General features: G+C 36.4%; 1 protein-coding gene and 1 pseudogene across 1 annotated transcript in view; both read left to right on the forward strand.

Moving 5' to 3' along the window:
* LOC145265392 (uncharacterized) overlaps window positions 1–25026 on the forward strand; it is a 58509-nt gene that overhangs the window by 1315 nt on the left and 32168 nt on the right. Inside the window, exon 2 of the mRNA XM_080121208.1 lies at window positions 12554–12665. Coding sequence (XP_079977334.1) covers window positions 12554–12665 — 112 coding nt within the window. The remainder of the gene's footprint in view (window positions 1–12553; window positions 12666–25026) is intronic.
* Window positions 13547–13665, forward strand: LOC145265784 (5S ribosomal RNA; annotated as a pseudogene).

Below are 25026 nucleotides of genomic sequence, written 5' to 3' on the forward strand. Positions count from 1 at the left end.
GTAGATATTGATTGCCCTGTTAAATATATTTTCATCGTTTGTGTTATTGCTGAGTCTACTTACGATCGAGTTAGAAATCTGTTTTACAATTGATGATGGGTGATTGGACTTAGGGCTTACGTATATTTGTTTGGCGTTATCTTTTAAGTAGAGTTCATAAGTGTTTTTATCAAAATTTAAAGTGACGTCCAGGAAGTTTGTTTTATTTATGTTAGCTAGTACATCTACTTTTAGGACTATTTTTTCATTATATATATATATATATATATATATATATATATATATATATATACATAATTTTTTCATAAGTTTTGGTTTCGTTTTCAATTCAAGCTTATTTTTGAAATCGCAATTTTATAATATTAATATACAAAAATCGAAAGAGCATTAACTCTATAATAATATATACGAAATCTGCAAGAATTAAAATATCGTATTTAGGTTACTTTACGACTGGGATACGCCGGGCGCCCCTGCTAGATTAGATAAATACTTTTTCAGTTAAAATAAAAGAGTTATAATAATATCATAGCGTCTCCATTTGTAGTGAACATCTACAGAATGCCAGCATCAATGTTCATATGAATAAGTCAACTGTGGAATTTCCACAGGTTCCGCTAGTAATAATAAGTTTATAATACAAAAGTAATTGACTTAAAACGTTAAAATCTGAAATGCTGTTTGTTTCTTATATATATATATATATATATATATATATATATATATATATATATATATATATATAACATTTACATACATAAGCCCAACTATTACTTCCATTGCCACAGGATCATTTTAATAGACAAATAACTGAGGGAGTATCTATACACAGATGATATTACAGAGTCTTAGCTTTGTACGACAGCTAAGTCTCTCTCTCTCTCTCTCTCTCTCTCTCTCTCGGTTCAAAATGTTGAGATTCACAACAAGCAAGAGCAAGTTAAACTGCAGACCAACTTAATGCGGGTACTGGTTTCCCGCTTTATGTTTTTTTTAAATCAGAGATTTGCTTATCCTAGAAATGTTGCCTTCACCATGTGTTACGAGAGCCCTCCCCATCCCAATACACACATAATACATACATACAAACACAAACGCATACATACACACATGTACCCATATACACGTATATACAATTATATAAATATACATATTCATAAGAATATTAATATACAGACATATATAGACATATATATAAGCATATACATAGATATGTGTATATTTATATTAATTAAATAAAGTAAAGTTATGCGAAATAAATAATCGTGTGTAGTTAATAGAGATAGAATACATTAATTGATTAATTAAAAAGGTGGTATAAAAGTTTAAAGGTTAAATATTATGAGGGTGGTGATTGAGTTATAATGATTCAGGGGTTCTTTTAGTTCCGTTAAGTTCATATATATATATATATATATATATATATATATATATATATATATATATATATATATATATATATATATATGGGGTGGGCTCCTAATATGCTGCTTTGGGCAGTGGTTATGCTTAACCTTATTTTTAGTGTTAAATGTATTGTGGATACAGGTATATACATACATACATACATACACACATACATACATACATACATACATACAAACAAATACATGCATATAAACTCAGATATAGCTATACCTGTATACATACGTTCACCCATGCATACACATAAATAGACATATATATATACAGACACTAACACTCAGATGCACGCATACACATACATGTGCATATAGATATAGATATACAAATATATAGTTATGTATATACACACGACCCATGAGTACATACATCCATACACGCGTACATCCATACACGCGCACATATACATAAATAAACATAAGGATATATACATAGGCCCAATCATGCCCGCACATACACATACATATACATATAAAGATACATGTACGGATCTCCAGTAAGATGTAGATGTATATATACATACATACACACACATGTGCCCATATACACGTATATACAATTATATAAATATACTAATATATTCATAAAATATACTCATATATTCATAAAAAATAAAAATACACACACATATACATATACATATGTATATATAGACACCTTTAAACCCCCTTTTTTAATTTTTTTAAATCTCTCAATCAATTAATTTATTCTATCTCTATTCCTATCTTCATCCTTACTTTTATCTAGATCCCTATAATTTTTTTTCTAGATACTATAACTTAATCCCTGTCCAATAAGCAAGGAAAATCAATACATACCCCTAAATATTAAACCAACAAAATGTATTTTAACATATCTTACAATGCGTCTACCTAACCTCGCATTATTAACTACACCCGTTTATTTTTTATGTATTTATTTATACTAACTTTATTTACGTAGTATAAATATACACGTCTATGTATATGCATATATATATGTCCATATATGTATGTATATTTATATTTTTATGAATATGTATATTTATATAATTGTATATACGTGAATATGGGTACATGTGTGTATGTATGTATATGTACATCTACTTCTTACTAGATATCCATATCTCCACGTATATGTATATATATGTAGGTGTGTGTGTATATATATATATATATATATATGTATAGATGTATATATATATGCATATGAGTGTGTATATATGTATAGTTTTGTGTATATTTTTGCATATTTATACATGTTTGTCTGCATATGCATTATTTATATATATATATGTATGTGCGTGTGTGTCTGTATGTGGATGTGTAAAAATTTAAATATGTATGTGTCTGTATGTAGGCGTATTTGCGCGTGCGTTGGCGTATGTATTAACCCATAACTTTCTAAAAACCACTATTCTACTGAAATGAACGAGTCGACTTATACCGCCGAACATTCTAAATGGAGCCTTTTACTTCTCAAACACATATGACACTTACACAAACCCTTTCTCTCTCTCCCTCCCTTCCTCTCTCTTTCATCTATTTCATATACGTGGCTAAACAACCAAAAACAGTCAAAATTTTAAAACATAAACATTGAAATTCCTCCCTCCCTCCTCTCCTTAACCCCCTTTTTACCATCCTCTCTTCCCCTCCCCCTTCCTATATCCATATATCTCAACCCACACCTACTTGAATCTGATACACCCCCACAAACTACAACCTAATGTATTTTAACGTTCAAAACTTAAATATTATCGATACCCGTCTCCCCCCTCCTTATCTCTTACCCCCTTTTTTCTCGTATTTCCTCTAAAACACTACTTCCAAATACTAAGAAACATTTCTGTAAGGTCTGACGAAGCTGTTGGATCGAAAATATGGTCCAACATCCGAAACATATGTAACCAAACAGATAAAACGGTAATAAAAATAACACATATTTGCTTTGCAATAGTATTGAGCACTCTCTTCAGGTTTTTACTAATTACCAGTTTTACTATATATATATATATATATATATATATATATATATATATATATATATATATGCGCACACACATCTCTCTCCCTGTTTGTTTAACAAGGCTTGTTTAGATAAATAAAAATGCTACCCCAAAACATTCAATATATATGTGTGTGTGTGTGTGTGTGTGTGTGTGTGTGTGTGTGTGTGTGTGTGTGTAAAATGAAATACAAATAATGGTTGACGTTAGAATAGAAAGGAAAACCTAAAATAAATAAATTATAATGCAAGTGTCGTCCATATTTCAGTGGACAAACATCAGGATTTGGTGAAAAAGTTATTACTATTATTATTATTATTATTATTATTATTATTATTATTATTATTATTATTATTATTATTATTATTTGGAAAGTTCCTGCACAGGGACCAGATGCCAGCAATGTCATACCAATTACATGTCTCCCACTAATGTGGAAACTGTTAACTGTAATTTTCGCGGATAAAAATTATGGACATCTTGTGAGTAATGGTGTTTTTCCCCGATTAACAGAAAGACTATCGAAAAGGATCGAGCGGTATCAAGGAGCAACTACTGATTGATAAGGCAGTGATGCAGGATACAAAGAGGAATAATCTGAGTGCAGCGTGGATTGATTACAGGAAGTCTTACAACATTGTTTCTCATTCATGGATCCGTGAAACACTATTGATGATGAAGTTTGTAGGAAAGTGGTAGGGTTTTGGAGACAAGTATGACTTAACGGAAAACGGTGCTGACAGCAAACAGAGAGGTGCTGGGGCAGGTTGGCATTAAACGTGGAATATTCCAAGGAGATTCGTTATCTCCACTTCTTTTTTAATGATAATGATGCCACTGAGCATTCTACTGAAGAGAGAGAAACTTGTGTATAACTTTGGATCTGGTGGATGACGCCATCTACTGTTTATGGATGATTTGAAAATATTCGGTAGAAATGAAAAGGAAATGGAGAGACTAGTAGAGCTCGTAGGGACATACTCGAAATACATCGGGATGGAGTTTGGGATGAGTAAATGTTCGGTGCTGCTTCTGAAAGGGGGAGTAAAGGTTTATTCGAACGGAATAGTGTGCCAAAAGAAGAAATTATGAAAGAAATAGAAGATACAGGGTATTAGTATTTGGGAGTGTGGGAGGGTGTAGGCATCATGAACAGAGAAATGAAGGAGAAAGTCAGGAAGGAGTATCTTAGAAGAGTGAAACTAATTCCGAAGTCGAGATTGTATGGAGGAAACCTAAAGAAAGCGGCGAATGCATGCACAGTAGGTGTTTTGAGAAACAGTACAGGAATTTTAGAACGGTCTGACAAGGAGTTGCATGCCATGGATATCAAAACAAGAAAATTTTTTAGCAATGTTTGGTATATTCCACATTCGAAGTAGCGTAGTTGAGTATCTGGAAAAAAACTTTTTTACCAACTCTTCTTTTGGTGTAACTAAATTACAGAAGTTAAGAGTCAAAGAAATTCGCGCTTCACTCAGCTCAGCCGGCACTTTTCCGTATCCCACAAATGGTGCGAAGATTTCTGTGCGAATTGGGCATTCTGCAAGTTGACACGCATAATTTGATTTAAGTTTAATGCATTCACATGGCACCAAAAAGTAGAGCATTTGAGGCAGGAATTTATTGTTTCTGCTGGTGTTGATTCGGGAATTACAAGTAACGTGTTTCTGAAATCCCTGCAAGCAATATTACTGCATTCCCAAATGATCTGACATTGCCAGAAAATCTTGCAAGAATCAATTCGGAGCCTCAAGTGATTTTTTATGTGCCATTGCGCATTCATCCCAAATTATTAGTTTGCATTTCTGCAATATTTTTCCCATACTGAAAGTTTTGGAAATATTTAACATGGGAGTTTTGAAAAATATTTAAAGTTTAATAGTAATTTCACAGCACTGGTAGTAAGGTCGCAGCTATTCCGCATGCAGCAAGAGCTAAATCTATGTCATTTTGTCATCGAATGGTTGTAAAAATCAATCAGGCTTTATCAGTTACTACTCGTGCTGTTCAAAGTAGCAATAATTTCAAAATAATTTCTATTATCACGTTACGGTGATTAAAACTACGTTTATCCATGTTTTGACAATGCCTTCTTCACTGTAATTAATTTAGGAGACTAAAATAGGATAAGGGCTTAGAGATGGCTAGATAGAGAGGAAGATAGAGCGATAGAAATAGAAAAAGAGAAAGAGACAGGGAAATAGAGAAAGAGAGGGAGATAGAGGGATTAAGAGATAGAGACAGAGTAAGAGGGGGCGGTAGAGTTAGAGACATAGATGGAGAAAGACAGAGGAAGATAGAGAAAAAGAGAAAGAAAGAGAGATATAGACGGAGTGAGATAGAAAGGGGTTTAAAGAGAGATGGAGAGGGTGATAGAGAAAGAAAGGTAGATAGAGAGAGGGGGAGAGATTTATGGGGAGATAATAAGAGGGGAAGAGAGAGAGAGACAGGGGGAGAAAAAAGAGGTTTAACATCACCGTTTTTTCCTCGGTCACTGGAGGAGAAATCCTTCTAGTCTGAGGGCAGTTTTTATTTTCGTTACTATGCAGAGTACCCCTTTTTAGAGAGCTGGGTTTTACACACATTAAACACCGATCGGTATTGTGCAAACGTGTACCCAGGCGTAACTAACTGCCTGCTCGGCTTTGCGGAAAGATATCAACCGCTGGCTTTCGTCGAGCGTCGCCGATTATCAAAACGTAAAAACAAAACATGCTTAGTGACGCATACGCATGTTTGTTTTATAAATAAATCAATCATACGTCGATAATGGTAAAAAAAAAAAATAGTAAAAGAAACAGCAGAAAAATAAACAACGCATTAAATTCGTTAAAAAAAAACAGGATGAATGAAAGACTTATCGATAAGGAAACGTAATTGAATACTTCTTGAAAATGTTAAAGCATGGAACTGAAATGATGAAATTAGATTCAGTATTAACCGGAAGTCCTTCCATAAAATAGCCTCGGCCCAACTGGGTACCAAAATACTTTTAAAACATAGTTTTTCGCTTTATAATTTTCATTTTATTTTAACAACATAAAAATATACCCGGATTCTAATGAGTTATAGTCAAAAAGTTTTCAACACAAATGCAAATGCAGAAGTTTTGTTTTGTCAAAACGAACACACAAAGAGTTTTATTTATATATGGAGAAGGATTATTATTATTATTATTATTATTATTATTATTATTATTATTATTATTATTATTATTAGTAGTAGTAGTAGTAGTAGTAAAATCTTAATTATTACATTATTAGTAATATTATTGTGATAATTATTAGGTTTCTTATCATTAGTATTATTATTAATAATAATAATATTATTATAATAATTATTACTAGCGGGAACTGTGGACTCTTTCATAAGTGCGAGGGGCGTGCAATAAGTAATGCCCCTGACCCACTTCCAGTTGTCTGATCTAGCTGAAATTGTTCATGTGCAATGAGTTATATCTCTACGGGTTATGTGGCAAATTACAGCTCTGAACTAATTGTGGTTTCTGGTTTACAGGTGTTTGAACCGAGTCAGGTTTGAAATGGAGTCTGTTGAATTTCGAGCAGTGATCCGGTTTTGTATTTGAAAGGACGCACACCACAGGAGACTTTTGATGTAATGAAAGAACTGATGGTGATAATGCCCCATCATGTGACCTTGTAAAACGCTGGCATCGTGAATTCAAACATGGCCGGAGATCTGTGGAAACAGCCCAAGACCTGGTCGCCCCCTCCTTCTGCAATTGATGAGGCATTTGTCCGTCGAGTTGAGGCTGCCATTTTTGAAGATCGGCGCATCACTGTTCGCCAAATAGCCCAAGATATCAAGATTAGTACAGGGTCTGTGGAAACTATCATTCATGACCATTGGCATATGCATAAGGTGTCTGCCAGATGGATTCCTAGGTTGCTCACACTATTCCAGAAGCGAGAACGCGTCGAGTGCTCGAAGATTAATTTGGAGATGTGCCAAGAAGATGAGTCAAATTTTTTCAAAAGACTGATTACACAGGATTAAACCTTGGTCCATCACTATAATCCAGAGACCAAAGACAATCAATGCAGTAGAAGCATTTGGATTCACCACCTTCAAAAAGGCAAGGGTGCAGCCCTCCGCTGGCAAGGACATGTTTACAGTCTTCTGGGACCAGAACGGAGTAATGATGACAGATTTCCTGGCAAAGGGTACCACAATTACAGGAGCCTATTATGCCTCACTTTTGAGGAAATTAAGGCGAGCTATGAAAATCAGGAGGCGGGGTAAGATCAGCAAAGGTACCCTCCTCCGGCAGGACAACGCTCCGGTCCACAACTCGCATGTCGCCAGATCAGAAGCACGGGCGTCTGGTTATAAATTCTCCCACCATCCTCCCTACTCTCCTGACCTTGCACCCTATGACTTTCACCTCTTCCAAGCTATGAAGTTGTTTTTGAAAGGAAATCGTTTCTCAGATGATGCAGCCTTGATTTCTGAAGTCACGTCTTGGTTGGAGGACCAATCTGGGGTGTACTACAAAAACGGTCTCCAGAGCTGCATCAAACGATGGGTAAATGCATAACTCTGGGTAGTTCATATGTAGAGAAAGACTAATAACTGTGCCAGTTTCGTTGCTCTACACCTATGGGAAGTGGGTCAGGGGCATTACTTATTGCACGCCCCTCGTAATATATTAATGTTGCTATTTTTGTGGATGTTCAGCGTAAATAGGGGCACCTTGATATTATTGTAGTTCTTTTGTTTTTTTCGTTTGCATGGATATAGCTTAGGTCACCTTTCCTGGGACCGACTCATTGTTCTTTTCCTGCTTGCCTGGATGCAGCTTAGGTCACATTTCGTGGTATTTCCATTGTTCTTCCTGCTTGACTGGACATTAGTTCGCTCGCACCTCTCTTTAACATTCCTCCCCTTGCCACAAAATATGGTTTTATATATACATATAATAAATGTTTTCAATAATTCTAGAATTCATGCATGTTTATTTTTTTAATTAATTCATTATTATTTTTCTAAAATCTATTTATTATAATTTTTTTCCAAATTTATTTTTTTTCCAAATTTATTTATTATTATTATTTTCCAAATTTATTTATTATTATTTATTCAAATTTATGTATTATTATTTTGTTTCCAAATTTATTTATTATTATTTTTTTCCAAATTTATTTTTATTATTTTTCCAGATTTATTTATTATTATTTTTTACAAATTTATTTATTATTTTTTTCCAAATTTATTTATTATTATTTTTCATAAATGTATTTATTATTTTTTTTTCAAAATTTATTTATTATTATTTTCCAGATTTATTTATTATTATTTTTTCCAAATTTATTTATTATTTTTGTTTACAAATTTATTTATTATTATTGTTTACAAATTTATTTATTATTATTTATTTATTATTTTTTTTTCGAAATTTATTTATTATTATTTTTTCCAAATTTATTTGTTATTCTTTTTCCAAATTTATTTATTATTATTTTTTCCAAATTTATTTGTTATTCTTTTTCCAAATTTATTTATTATTATTTTTTCCAAATTTATTTATTATTCTTTTTTTTTTAATTTTATTATTATTATTTTTTTCCAAATTTATTTATTATTATTTTTACAAATTTATTTATTATTATTTTTTATAAATTTATTTATTATTATTTTTTTCCAAATTTATTTATTATTATTTTTTTCCAAATTTATTTATTATTATTTTTTCCAAATTTATTTATTATTATTTTTTATAAATTTATTTATTATTATTTTTTTCCAAATTTATTTATTATTATTTTTTCCAAATTTATTTATTATTATTTTTCCAGATTTATTTATTATTATTTTTTATAAATTTATTTATTTATTTTTTTCAAATTTCTTGAATATAATTTTTTTCCAAATTTATTTATTATTATTTTTTATTAATTTATTTATTTTTTTTTATAAATTTATTTATTATTATTTTTTATAAATTTATTTATTATTATTTTTTTCCAAATTTATTTATTATTATTTTTCCAGATTTATTTATTATTATTTTTTATAAATTTATTTATTATTATTTTTTCCAAATTTCTTTAATGTAATTTTTTTCCAAATTTATTTATTGTTATTTTTTTCCAAATTAAATTATTATTATTTTTTCCAAATTTCCTTATAATTATTTTTTTCAAATTTATTTATTATTATATTTTACAAATTTATTTATTATTATTTTTCACCAAATTTATTTATTATTATTATTTTCAAAGACGTCTTTTGCGTTCAACAAAAAGTAATTTTGACTTTTTTCATTCTTGTCTACTGCTGTTCATGCATTTTAGTAAATTTTTTCTCTATTCTTTTTTTTCCGTAGACACAATTTAACATTATTAACACAAATCTATTATGACACACACGCGCGTGCGCGCGTTTATATTTATTTCTTTTTCTCGGGGGCATCGCAATGCATATTTTTCTTTCTTTTTCAAACAACATCGGTGGTATTTTCACCTCAATTTTAAAAATTGACATTGAGGCATCCGACGTCCGATAGACTATGCTTGCTTCTGCTCAAGTCACTTAATTTTTAACTTAACCATTCCAATTACGTTGTCGAAATGGGAAGCACCTATATCCTTTCCTAAGACCTCAGTTGCTTGAACCAAGGAGATAAGAGATCTTCTCTTTTTCTTTTGATTGAATAGGACGGTGTTAGTAGTTTACCTAAATACACAGTATTTTTCTCACCCATCCTAAACAATTCCCTCTCTCCTGTTCTTCCTCCCCGCTACCAAACCTCGTACTAACTCTATTCACGATAAGTTGGTCCCTATTCCTACTCTCGTGCACTGCATACGACGTATACAGACGGTTGATTTCGTCTATATTGGTTGCATGTCTTCCGTGTTACGATTTTTCGTTCCATCAACGGTACGTCAGATTCCTTATCCGATCCTTCCCGTTGATGACGACTCTTCTGCATTGGATAATCAGCTTCTTCTGTGGTTGATTTGCTGTCTGGATCACTAGATTCCTTTGGAATAGACAATGCGGCTTTTCTTAACGGCCTCCCTGTAGTGGGTATCTCCCACTCCTCGATAGACGCTGCCCTGAGATGTCCTGCATGCGCCTTCGTTATAGAGCCAATTAATTGATCCTTAATTATATATGAGACTGGGGCAATCTTTTCGATAACTACGTAGTACGGTTTCCATCGTACATCTAGCTTTCCTAGCGTTTTGTCTTTTTTTTATGATACACAAAATCATCAACCTTAAATTCGACGGCTTTTGTTTTCTTTTTAGATCTTTATAACTTTTTTTTCCTTGCATTCTTTACATTATTCCTTACCAAAGTGAAGGTACGATGCATTTCCTGTAGAGATATTTCGTGATTCTCATCCCCATATTATACTCTACGGGGTCTTAGTATATTGTCCAACGGCAGGACAACATCTCTATTGCAGAGATGTAAAATTTCGTCGTTGCGCTTACAGGGAACCTTACAGCCGCTAACATTTGATTTATGTATCTGTCCCACGACTGTTCATTGTCCCCTATTTTCGCCGCATGCATCGTTCTGTGGAAGCTTTACCTATGTATTCGTTTACCTGTTTAAATAAACCAGGCCCAAAATATTTTTGTTTAATAGCGTGAAACGTTTATTCCACGCCCATGTGACCATTATCATCGTGGTATTGAACTAACACGCTTTTTCTTAGATGCGACGGAATATATAGCCTAATTATTAGTTCGTTTTTTTGTTTTTGTTTTTTTTTTTGCATGAGGTAACCACTTATCAAGGCCCGGAGGCAACTTAGGGATAAGGGTTATTGTGTGTACAGTAATCAATGAGATAGTATTTTAGTAATCATTAGTATTCGAGATTTAATAGAGTGTCTTACTTAAGGGGGCGGTTTGTCAGGAATTTTTTTATGTTGGACTGGAAGACATCCAAGTTGAAGTAAGGTGGGAAACAGGCAAACGGAAGATAGTTCCACAGTCGTGCACTTCTGAGAAATAAGCTCTGCTCATGGAATCTACGTTTGGATTTAGGCACAGATAAAGAGTGGGAAAATTATTGACAGTAGTTTCAGTCAGACTCGTGAAAGATTGGCGAGGGGGGGGGCGAGAGATTGGGGCTCAGACGTGCACTTGCCATGGAAATAATGATAAAACAAATACAGGCTCGCAACGTCTCTTCTGTGAGAGAGAAGCTGCAGGGAAGAGAAAAGGGAATTCCCTGCTAAGCTACGAAGTCTATTTTGTACTCTGTCAAGGTAGGATAGGCTGTTTTAGCAGCTCCTGCCCGTATGTGGCAGCAGTACTTCATCCTTGGACGTACTCGGCTTTTATATAAATGGAGAATTGCATCAGTAGTGAGATATCTTCTGGAGCGGTAGAAGAATCCCACCATTTTACCAGCGTCCTTGGCAACAGACCTGATTACGTATTCTATTTCAGATTAGGAGTAAAGGTCAAGCCCAGAAGCTTGTCAAAACATGGGGCCTCTCAAAGACGAGAGCCATCCATTTCAATTGATGCCAGATGATGTAATGATAGAAGCTTGGTTTTAGATGCATTAAAAGTAACCAGCCACCTCTTCCCCCACTGTACCACGCGCTCAAGATCAGAAGAGATTGTGCCATCAGCATAGATGTCAACGAATGATTTAAGTATGTGTTTTGGGAGATCATTGATGTAGATCATGAAGAGAGCTGGGCCCAGCATGGACCCCTGAGATATATTAACAAATAAACTTCAAAAAGGAAATTTTAATGCAGAATTAAATGAGATGAAACAGCCCGAATCTGGAACATGATTAATTCTTACGTAAGAAAAAATGGAATTAAAGAGAAACTATTGGGTAACTATGGGACGAAATATTTAACAGAGTTTGAAGATTGTGTACCCTAGCCAAAGTCACAGTGTAATATCTGTTCTGATCTGTCCTCTTTCAGTGAGGGAGAAATCCTTCACGACTAAGACAATTTTATTTTTGTTCCTATTCAGAGTGCCTGTTTTGGGGGAGCTGGATATCCTCCACATTACTAACCGACCTTTTGTCTAACTGTGCCCCCCCCGTGTGTGTGTGGGGGGGAAGTAAATAGGAATATTATTGATTTGTATTTAATTGAGAAAAATATTTTAACAAATATTTGTTTTCCAGGTACAAATGGTTCTTGCTATCAAAAAGCCGCATCACAATGTCAGGATATTTTGGAAGTAGACATAAATTCGCTTACATTTTGGAATAGTTCACAACTCAAACTTGCTTGCGGGTAAGTGGTTTTGCTCAGTTCTCTGTTACATAGTCAGAGTTAGGAGGATGATATATATTGTTCTCCAAACGGCACCGGATAAACGTATTTATTGTTGTTTAGTCAGGGGATATGATATCGACGTACAAACTGAGTCATGTTGTATCAGATAGTTATCACACGCTATATATTACAGTTCATATTTACATAAAGTATCATTTTTATAAGAAAAATAGTATATGCTTCATACCTTTTCTTTCTTCAGGAGTTCTATCTTCACTGCTGAGCTTCGTGATGAAACATGAAATGGCCAACACCATGGCAAATTGAGGCCTCTGTTCTTCCTTCTTTTGTAAAACCACAGAACAACACTTTATATTTAAGAAAATATGAATTTATTTCAGCTGTCTCAAATAAGCATCATTCAAAAGCACATGTCTCCCAGCGTGCGACCTTTTCACGTATGGCCAAGGTCATTTTGTTTATTTTACATAGCTAATTTATGTAAACATCCTAAGCTAAAACCCATTGCTGCACTTTATTCTATGAACAATAAATAACTCCTAATATACACTATTTTAACAATATTACAGGATAGATAGATAAATAGATAGATAGACGGATAGATCGATAATAAATAATTTAACTTTTACCCATATTATTATCTAGCATTTGTTCTGTTCTGTCTTTCTTGAAAAAAAGAGTGGATACTTTTTATTTTTCAGGAATTTCTTTCTCATATCTGTAAACAGGGAACTGCGTAACGTGAGCGTTACATTACAAACAAATGAAATAAATAAATATAAATCCAGGTCGACATTTTTTCTTTTTAAAAAAAAGTTTGTTTTTTTTTACCGTTATTTTCGGCACTATTTTAAAGTGTCTCGCTGCCACATGTTTTTTTATAAGGCGTAATCACGTTAACACACCGGTTCTCGTCAGATCACCGAAGTTAAGCAACGTTGAGCCTGGTCATTACTAAAATGGGTGACCAATTTGGGAAGTCCGGGTGCTGTATATATGAGGACGTCGACACCTCCCTGCAAAAAGTTACAAAACCCTAACGTCGGCATCTCCCCTAACGGGGATAGACATGGGGCTGGGGACCGTTTGTGAATTTCATACTCCCATGAAACTTCCTCCTTGGGAGGGAGCCGGTTTAACCCTGAATGGGTTGGTGCTGACTGCACACACACACACACGCACACACACTCACACACACATATCCATTTTCGATAATTTATATTTATTTTATTTTGCTTTGTTACAATGGCGATTCGACAAAGCAAACGACTGATTTTCACATATCTTTGCTTGTTTAAAACTAACTTTTTTCAGTCTCTCTTTCTTTTCTTTCTCTCTCTATCTCTCTCTCTCTTAAAACTCGGTAATTTCTCATTTATTTATTATAATAGATTATTTACTGATTAAGAAAAGTGCAAAAAATAATTTCCACGAATTTTCTATCCGTAGAACCAGAGAAATTCTCCCGTATACGTCGTTTTCAAATTTCAATGTAAATAGATACATCATCATAAATAACTAAATTTTATTTCATTTTCAATCGATACACAGTATCTTTCAATTGACCATCTCCTCATATCCCTTATCTCGAGTAGTATTTAGCCTTGATATGTGATGGCTCACCAGGTACAAATAAATATATTACACATTAAATGTTTGTTCTAATTTCATGTAAAAAACCTTCATTGTAGAATGTAAACTAAAAACATCGAACATTCTTCTTTTTATTTACTTATTTATTATCTTAGGACAGCATTGCTCGTAATTTGAAATATTAAATATCTGTTATTATTTACTAATGTAATCTTACATGTAACTCTAGCAGATACTATTTTCATTTTGACGTTAATATAACCTATATTTAATATAACTTATTGTTGGAGACGCCCCTCCATTGGATAAACTTCCTCTGGTGGCGTCACTTCCGGTATCGAGTACCGATGCCGGGCAGTCAGAGATTGGCACGCGGCCACGGAGGTCGGGTGCAAACGCCCCAGTTGAAGAATGGTATTCTCAGCCTGTATTTGCCTGTAATATATATGAATACTTGTTCGATTCTAAAACCCTTGTGCCCCTTTTGTTTATTACCATTTAACCGCATAACGGTTATATTCGATGAAAGTTTGATATGGAAGATGTTCAAATTGTATTTTCATGCACTTTTTTTAAAATATTTTGACAAAGATATAAATTTTATTGCTTGAAAGCTTGATATGGGCTATGTTCAAATTGTAGTTCCATGTATTTTTTTTAATATTTTGACAATGATATAAATATTTTTATAAAATTTTTAAAGCTTGGTATCGAATCATTTTAAATTGTATTTGCATATACATTTTTACCGCGTGTTGTAGATTTTAATTGTAATAAATAGAACTAAATTTTTGCTCATATTTTTACCCTCAGCAAAACAGAGATCATTAGTATGATTTTTTTTATTTTAGGCTCGGGTGTCACTGTTTTGTCCTAAGGTTTGGTCAAACCCTATTCAAAACATACCTTACCGATACACTAATGAAAAGGTAGACTAAAATCTTAGGACACTTACGAGCTAGCACACTTATGAACAGAACACTGATTACTGTGACACATATTCCGAGAACACGTATAATCAGGACTCTAATGATTGGTCACCGCTCTCAACCACCGTTGCATTGTAGTAAAAATAATTAATATTTTTTTTTTTTTTTTTTTCAATTTTCACCCCAAACAAGGCACAGTGCCACTTTGAAGCAGGGGGCTACTATTAGGGATTTAATTAGCGGGGTCATTATGAAGGGAGAAGAGTAGAAAGATGTTTGTTAACATTACACTTGAACTTCTGCATATCATTGCAGTTGGGAAAGCAGAATCCCGGAAGGGAGTTCCAAAGACCCGCAGTTCTGGGGAAGAAACTATTGGAGTAAAAGGCTTTCTTGCACCTAGGGATCTCCACTGTAAAGGGATGAGACTTAGTAGCTTGTCGGGTTTGTCGGGGGTAGTTACGTCGGGGAGGTACAAGTGTTTGCAGTTCGTCAGAGCATTCACCATTAAAGTATTTGTAGAACAGGCAGAGGGATGCAACATCTCGTCGATGGGACAGAGGTTGAAGCCCAGATGACAGTTCAGGACCTATCAGGTTTGCGACTCTTTTTTGAACCCGGTCCAGGAGCGAGAGACAAGCAGCAGATGCACCAGCCCAGATGTGACAACAGTACTCCATACATGGGCGAATGGTTGCCTTATAGAGGTATAGGATACTGGCAGGCGTAAGTAGTTTTCTAGCACGGTAGAGGGAGCCAACCTTCCTTGCAGCAGCCTTGGCAATGCTCTCAATGTATCTATTCCAGTTCATATTCCCTGTAAACGTTAGGCCGAGGAGTTTAAAAGAAGTACTTTCAGGCAATGTGTTCTTGGCCATTGCTATTGGTGGTAGAGAAGGTTTCTTGTAGTTATTGAAGGAAACAAGCTTAGTCTTAGCAGCATTGAATGAGATCAACCATTTTTGTCCCCATTCCACTACGGATTGGAGGTCATCCTCTAGTGTTTCTGCCATTTTCTTGGATATGTGTTCATTTGTTTTCCCCTCATATCTGTTATAGAGAGTGGTGTCATCGGCAAATATACCCATCTCCGAAACAATTTTATCAGGGAGGTCGTTTATGAATATCAGGAACAATAGAGGTCCAAGGATAGACCCCTGAGGCACTCCCGCATTTATGTCATATTGTTTGGATGTACGTCCGTCGAGGACAGCTTTGATTTTTCTATTACTTAAGAAGGATTTAATTACGTTATGAATTCTTCCAGTGATTCCATATGATCTAATTTTCCTTAGAAGACCATCGTGCCATACCCTGTCAAAAGCCTTAGATATATCAAGGGCCACCGCTCTACCCTCCCCTGTTTTATCCAATGAACGGTATATACGTTCAGAAACTACAGTTAAGATATCTGCTGTTGAACGGTCTTGCCTGAATCCATATTGTTTGTCAGTCAAGAGTTTAGCAGCTGTTAGGTGCTGGACTAGGGCTTTATTAACTAAGGACTCAAATATTTTGGCGAAAAGCGGGAGGAGGCTAATGGGGCTATAATTTAGTGGGTCAGTTCTTTCACCAGAATTCTTGAAGACTGGTACCACAGAGGCGGTTTTCCAGCAGTCGGGAAAACAAGATTCGTTAAGGCATTTATTGTAAAGTTTGGACAGAACTGGAGCAACCTCGGCAGAGCATTTTTTTAATAGCACAGCCGGGATGAGATCTGGTCCACATGCTTTAGAGGTGTCTAGGTTTTTTATAATAGCATGTACCTGAGAAGGGGTGATTTTCAAGTCGTCAAGTGTGGCGTCTGTTCGCAGAGGAAAATCAGGGAGTGAGTGGTGTACCGAGTTAAGTGTGGAGTTTGAGGCAAACCGACTGGCAAGCAGATTAGCCTTGTCAGTTGCCGTGCAAGCAACCTCATGATTGTTTGTTAGTGGGGGAATAATTGACTGTCCATTATTAACTACGCTGTTGTAGATTTTCCAAAAATCCCGGGTTCCTAATTTCTGTGCTTCGATGCGCTTTCTGGTGGTTTCAGAGTAATCTGACTTAGCTGTGTCTATCACTCTCTTACAATTATTTCTAGCTTCTATAAACTTCTGTTTATTTGAGCTGGACTTATGTCGGTTGAATCTGCGGAACGCATGCTGCCTTTGACAAATGGCAGCTGCACAAGCAGAAGTAAACCATTGGGGGGAGTGGGGCTTGCTATAGTATTTCCGTGCGGGAACATGTGCTTCAATAGCAGTTTTGAACCATTCAGTTGTCTCATTTGCACACTGTTCCGCTGGAAGAGTAAAGATATTTTGCCATGGGGCATCTCTGATGAGCTCCCTGATGGCTTCCCAATCAGCATTTTTGTAATACCTCGTTGTTTTGAGTAGTGGGTCTTCAGTTTTAGGGCGAGAATTTAGGCTGATTTCTACCATTATCACAGCGTGATCAGCATTCCCGAGTGGGCTATGGGCATTTGTTGTACAGTCATTGGGAACTGTTGTCAGAAAGAGATCTAGAAGTGAGGCATGTTGATCGTGCTGGTCTGGGAAACGTGTCGGAAATGTAACCATCTGAGATAGGGAATGAGATATAGAGAAGCTATATGTGGCACTACCAGCTACGTCTGTGTGATTTGAGAATCCTAGCCAGTTACTGTGGTGGACATTGAAGTCACCAAATACATGTATTTGTGCGCTAGTATCGAGGGAGAGTGCTATATCTATGCTGTCTGAGACTTTGTTTATTAGGGTACAGTTTTGGTTTGAGGGAGAGCGGTAGAGAAAATATAAGTAGCTAATATTGTGTTGCATATTTAGTCTGAAGCACATAAAGGCCTGGCCCTCTGATTCTAGTTTTATTTCTCTAGTTAGGGGGAGGGTGTTTCGAATATAGACTCCAAGTCCATGCATATGTCTGTCCGAGTCCTTACGGTAGAGTGGGAGATAACCAGGCATGTTAAAGTGGTTAGAGGGTATGGAGGAGTGAAGGTTAGTTTCACTTAATGCTAAGATATCCGGGGTGTTTACAAGGAGAAATGACTCAACATCATCTAAGTTAGTTCTAAGCCCGCGGATATTAGTAAATGCAAGCCTCAAGGGAGGAGGCAGGTTGGTTTTCTTTGAGTTTGGTCCTGGTTTAAACGTAACTTTTGCTTGAGCTGTCATTTCATTTTATTTTATTTAAAAGTTTCAGTTAGGGTGGATGAGTGAGGGGGTGCTGGACAAGTAGTTGTGCAGAATACCAGACATGCAATACAAGTAGACCATCAGCTGTCCTCACCCACAGGATTGTGGCCTCAGGAAAGCCCACCGGGGATGAGTGCAGGGTCCCATTCCATGCGCGACATGGCACTACAAACATCCCGATATTTTACAACTGTTGATGGAGCAGCCGCTCTAAGCGCTACCAAAGAGTTAGGGCTCCTGTACTATCAGTCGGAAACAGCAGCCAGGAACTGTCAATCCGGTACCCTCAATCCATTAGGCAAAGCCAGCCCAGTCCAACTGCACTGACATATATGGCACTGAAGCACCCCACTGTGTCCAGTTTAGGGGGATGGGATGTGGCAGGAGTGGGGAAAAGCGGCGTTCATTACCCTAGTCAGGAAACAAGGTCAACCACTAGGTGATTCAAGCGAGTCCCTGTGATAGTACCTCTACGCCTGGCCAATAGGCAAAGAAGGAGTATGAAAGCCGAGCGATAGACAGAGTCTATCTCCTCCTTAAGCAGTTTAGGTTTGCCAACCGGTGATTTGTTTGAGTCACCAGCTCTAGGAAGGTTGTCGTCCAGGACTGAAGAGACCTCCCTCCCCTAGGTTTAGTTTCAGAGTTTTCCTTCTCCTAGACGGATGGCCTGGGAAGACCTACGGGTCCATCAGCTCCGAGGGGGTTCGCCCCGCGCCTGGGTCCTAATCCAGGTATTTCTGCGACCCCGCATGGGTAGTTAATATTTATTGGTTATTTAGGTTAATATCTCCTGGAAAAATCGGGCATTTAGGTTAGCTTCTACAGAAGATTTTCACTCCTCAAGTGTGGTTTAAAAAGGGCATTATTATGCTGTCCATTTTCATTTATACTGAGAGAGGGTATACGTAAAAATTCATGCAGTGGAAGCAGTTAAATTTGCTACAGTATTGGATCGAGAGAGTCGAGTTGATGTATGGTTAGATATAGTTTTGTAAGTTTAGCAATGTATGGTTAGATATGGTTTAGTAGGTTTAGGAATGTATGGTTAGATATGGTTTAGTAGGTTTAGGATTAGGATAAAGTGTTAGAGTATGATCTACTTTCTATTAGAAATTCTGATTTGGTGCCCAAACCGGACATTTAGTAAGACTGAAAGATTAGATATGCTCAGTATAGAGACAAGAGAACATTTGATATGGAGTACAGTTATACCTGATAGATATAGGTTATTGCATATTCTGTAAGTATAGTTAAAGTATAGATGGATGGATAAGTAGTATTGTATACGAATGCATGGAATTTTAGACAATTTGAGTAAGTTGCCTTTAGACTACAACTAAGGAGAATGACTTCGCCTTTCTCTTAATATCCGGAAGTTTATATTTCAATGAGTACCGGTTTAGTTTGTGTAATAATTATTGCAATACTATCTCTTAATAAAGAGATATTAACGGTTACTGTTCATTATAGATTACTTTAAGTCAATGTATTGGACTAAGGCTAGTAAGTATTTACTTAGAAGCTTGGTTATGGGTTGGGAGTTATAATCGGGAGCATGCCTAGGAAATTTTAGGTGTTAATGGGTATCGATTTACGAGTTTGTTAAGGTCAAGGGCGGAGAGCAAGGACCCATCTAAGTTACGTGAGACGGATTTGTTTAGTGTCAACTTAGGAAGTAGAGCAGATTTGATTTGTTAGTGATCAGGAGAAAGAGAATTTAAGTAAAAAATAATAAGGTTTGTCATGCAAAACAGACAAGGCAGTCATCTTGGAGGTAAAGTATCTATAGGAGGCACTTGCTTAGTATACAAGCAGCAGTATTTTGTAGTTTGGAGAGGAATTTTAGGTACAATAGTTTCATGACTTATTGCACAAGTCCGTAGTCAAGGTGAGGGACGATGTACTTCTAATATTGAAACTGGGTTTATCTAATTTTAAAAGTAGTTGACTAGAGTATTATTAGGTGTTCTACTTAGCTTAGGGATAGAATAAAGATTTAAGGTAATATTCAGGGTGATATAAGCAGTTTCATGAGGATTGGATATATGATCACTGGATGTTGAACTGCTCAGGAGGATTCTTGTATCAATTAAGAAGGAGGTCTTGGTGATATAAGATTTGAGAAATTAAGAGTCTGGGGATACAGAGAGCTTTGAGCCGATGAGGATTCAGTATAGGCGATTGTATATAGGTAACAATATACTTAGTCTCTCCTCCTTACAAATTATTTTTCCAATAAAACCTTTGAAACCAGTAATAACATCTATTGTGTTTCAATGCACGAATAGTTGTTTCTTAGTTTAACAGCAGACCGACAACCACGAAAGGATCACAGCCCATACATAAAAATCTGAAAATGTAAACCAGACACCGTGCACGTATGTATAAAACTATAGTTTATTTCATTTAGCTGATTACGTAATCACTCACTGCCAAACACACACACAAAGTGCGCATTTATGCAAAGGGCATAGGCAACATTTAAAACAGTGTGACGTTTAAAACAGTTTGACATTTAAAACAGTTTGTCATTTAAAACAGTGTGAAATTTAAAACAGTGTGGCAGTTAAAACAGTTTGACATTTAAAACAGTGTGACATTTAAAAAGGTGTGTCATTTAAAACAGTTTGACATTTAAAACAGTGTGACATGTAAAACAGTGTGACATTTAATACAGTGTGACATTTAAAACAGAGTGGCATTTAAAACAGTTTGAATTATAACAGTGTGCCATTTAAAACAGTGTGACATTTAAAACAGTGTGCCATTTAAAACAGTGTGACATTTAAAACAGTCTGACATTTAAAACGGTGTGGCATTTAAAACAGTGTGACGTTATAAACAGTGTGCCATTTAAAACAGTGTGACATTTAAAACAGCGTGACATTTTAAACAGTGTGACATTTAAAACAGTGTGACGTTATAAACCGTGTGACGTTTAAAACAGTGTGGCGTTATAAACACTGTGATTTTTGTTTAACGTTTAAAACATAGTACAGGAGCCCTAACTCTTTGGTAGCGCTTAGAGTGGCTGCTCCATCAACAGTTGTAAAATATCTGGATGTTTGTAGTGCCATGTCGCGCATGGAAAGGGACCCTGCACTCATCCCCGGTGGGCTTTCCTGAGGCCACAATCCTGTGGGTGAGGACAGCTGATGGTCTACTTGTATTGCATGTCTGGTATTCTGCACAACTACTTGTCCAGCACCCCCTCACTCACCCACCCTAACTGAAACTTTTAAATAAAATAAAATGAAATGACAGCTCAAGCAAAAGTTACGTTTAAACCAGGACCAAACTCAAAGAAAACCAACCTGCCTCCTCCCTTGAGGCTTGCATTTACTAATATCCGCGGGTTTAGAACTACCTTAGATGATGTTGAGTCATTTCTCCTTGTAAACACCCCGGATATCTTAGCATTAAGTGAAACTAACCTTCACTCCTCCATTCCCTCTAACCACTTAACATGCCTGGTTATCTCCCACTCTACCGTAAGGACTCGGACAGACATATGCATGGACTTGGAGTCTATATTCGAAACACCCTCCCCTAACTAGAGAAATAAAACTAGAATCAGAGGGCCAGGCCTTTATGTGCTTCAGACTAAATATGCAACACAATATTAGCTACTTGTATTTTCTCTACCGCTCTCCCTCAAACCAAGACTGTACCCTAATAAACAAAGTCTCAGACAGCATAGATATAGCACTCTCCCTCGATACTAGCGCACAAATACATGTATTTGGTGACTTCAATGTCCACCACAGTAACTGGCTAGGATTCTCAAATCACACAGACGTAGCTGGTAGCGCAACACATAGCTTCTCTATATCCCATTCCCTATCTCAGTTGGTTACATTTCCGACACGTTTCCCAGACCAGCAAGATCAACATGCCTCACTTCTAGATCTCTTTCTCACAACGGTTCCCAATGATTGTACAACAAATGCCCACAGCCCACTCGGGAATGCTGATCACGCTGTGATAATGGTAGAAATCAGCCTAAATTCTCGCCCTAAAACTGAAGACCCACTACTCAAAACAACGAGGTATTACAAAAAGGCTGATTGGGAAGCCATCAGGGAGCTCATCAGAGATGCACCATGGCAAAATATCTTTACTCTTCCAGCGGAACAGTGTGCAAATGAGACAACTGAATGGTTCAAAACTGCTATTGAAGCACATGTTCCCGCACGGAAATACTATAGCAAGCCCCACTCTCCCTAATGGTTTACTTCTGCTTGTGCAGCTGCCATTTGTCAAAGGCAGCATGCGTTCCGCAGATTCAACCGACATAAGTCCAGCTCAAATAAACAGAAGTTAATAGAAGCTAGAAATAATTGTAAGAGAGTGATAGAGACAGCTAAGACAGATTACTCTGAAACCACCAGAAAGCGCATCGAAGCACAGAAATTAGGAACCCGGGATTTTTGGAAAATCTACAACTGCGAAGTTAATAATGGACAGTCAACTATTCCCCCACTAACAAACAATCATGAGGTTGCTTGCACGGCAACTGACAAGGCTAATCTGCTTGCCAGTCGGTTTTCCTCAAACTCCACACTGAACTCCGTACACCACTCACTCCCTGATTTTCCTCTGCGAACAGACGCCACACTTGAAGATTTGAAAATCACCCCTTCTCATGTACATGCTATTATAAAAAACCAAGACACCTCAAAAGTATGTGGACCAGATTTCATCCCGGCTGTGCTATTAAAAAAATGCTCTGCCGAGGTTGCTCCAGTTCTGTCCAAACTTTACAATAAATGCCTTAACGAATCTTGTTTTCCCGACTGCTGGAAAACCGCCTCTGTGGTCTTCAAGAATTCTAGTGAAAGAACTGACCCACTAAATTATAGCCCCATTAGCCTCCTCCCGCTTTTCGCCAAAATATTTCAGTCCTTAGTAAATCAAGCCCTAGTCCAGCACCTAACAGCTGCTAAACTCTTGACTGACAAACAATATGGATTCAGGCAAGCCCGTTCAACAGCAGATATCTTAACTGTAGTTTCTGAACGTATATACCGTTCATTGGATAAAACAGGGGAGGGTAAAGCGGTGGCCCTTGATATATCTAAGGCTTTTGACAGGGTATGGCACGATGGTCTTCTAAGGAAAATTAGATCATATGGAATCACTGGAAGAATTCATAATGTAATTAAATCCTTCTTAAGTAATAGAAAAATCAAAGTTGTCCTCGGACGTACATCCAAACAATATGACATAAATGCAGGAGTACCTCAGGGGTCTATCCTTGGACCTCTATTATCCCTGATATTCATAAACGACCTCCCTGATAAAATTGTTTCGGAGATGGGTATATTAGCCGATGCTTGTTTCCTTTAATAACTACAAGAAACCTTCTCTACCACCAATAGCAATGGCCAAGAACACATTGCCTGAAAGTACTTCTTTTAAACTCCTCGGCCTAACGTTTACAGGGAATATGAACTGGAATAGATACATTGAGGGCATTGCCAAGGCTGCTGCAAGGAAGGTTGGCTCTCTCCACCGTGCTAGAAAACTACTTACGCCTGACAGTATCCTATACCTCTATAAGGCAACCATTCGCCCATGTATGGAGTACTGTTGTCACATCTGGGCTGGTGCATCTGCTGCTTGTCTCTCGCTCCTGGACAGGGTTCAAAAGAGAGTCGCCAACCTGATAGGTCCTGAACTGTCATATAGGCTTCAACCTCTGTCCCATCGACGAGATGTTGCATCCCTCTGCCTGTTCTACAAATACTTTAATGGTGAATGCTCTGACGAACTGCAAACACTTGTACCTCCCCGACGTAACTACCCCCGACAAACCCGACAAGCTACTAAGTCTCACCCCTTTACAGTAGAGATCCCTAGGTGCAAGAAAGCCTTTTACTCCAATAGTTTCTTCCCCAGAACTGCGGGTCTTTAGAACTCCCTTCCGGGATTCTGCTTTCCTAACTGCAATGATATGCAGAAGTTCAAGTGTAATGTTAACAAATATCTTTCTACTCTTCCCCCTTCATAATGACCCCGCTAATTAAGTCCCTAATAGTAGCCCCCTGCTTCAAAGTGGCACTGTGCCTTGTTTGGGGTGAAAATTGAATTAAAAAAAATAAAAAAATTAAAAACATGGGACTGATCATATTTTATATGAACCCCGACACGAGTACTCGCCGTCTAAACTTATTAACTTGATATTAACAATTAACATGAATCAACACAAATACACTGAAGGCATTGCCAAAGTTGCTGGAAGGAAAATGGGCCCCAATCCCTATCTATATCGTTACGGTAATGAATAAGGTCCCCAAAACAACCAAACTTTTTAATATTTATTGTTTTTTTGGTTATTGTGACGTAGAGATCAAAATGAGGACTTACCATGAAAACGTTGGTTTTCGGATACGTTATCAACGAATATCACAGTTTAGATTTGTCCTCGATTTCTATTAAAACCTTCATTTTCCCATATTTTATGTAATACTTTAAAGTGACTGCTATTTTATTCTTGTTATATAAGACATTGATGCATGTTTCAAGCAATACAATACAACCTTTCCCATGTTAAGAATGGTAATCTATGGAAACAATACTGAATACATTGGATAATGAAGGCATTAATATCATAATAACTACTTGCCGGCGACAAATTACACTGTGATATTCGAC

Source organism: Euprymna scolopes, chromosome 40 (assembly GCF_053919585.1).
Source record: "Euprymna scolopes isolate OS-2025 chromosome 40, ASM5391958v1, whole genome shotgun sequence".
NCBI classification, from domain to species: domain Eukaryota; kingdom Metazoa; phylum Mollusca; class Cephalopoda; order Sepiida; family Sepiolidae; genus Euprymna; species Euprymna scolopes.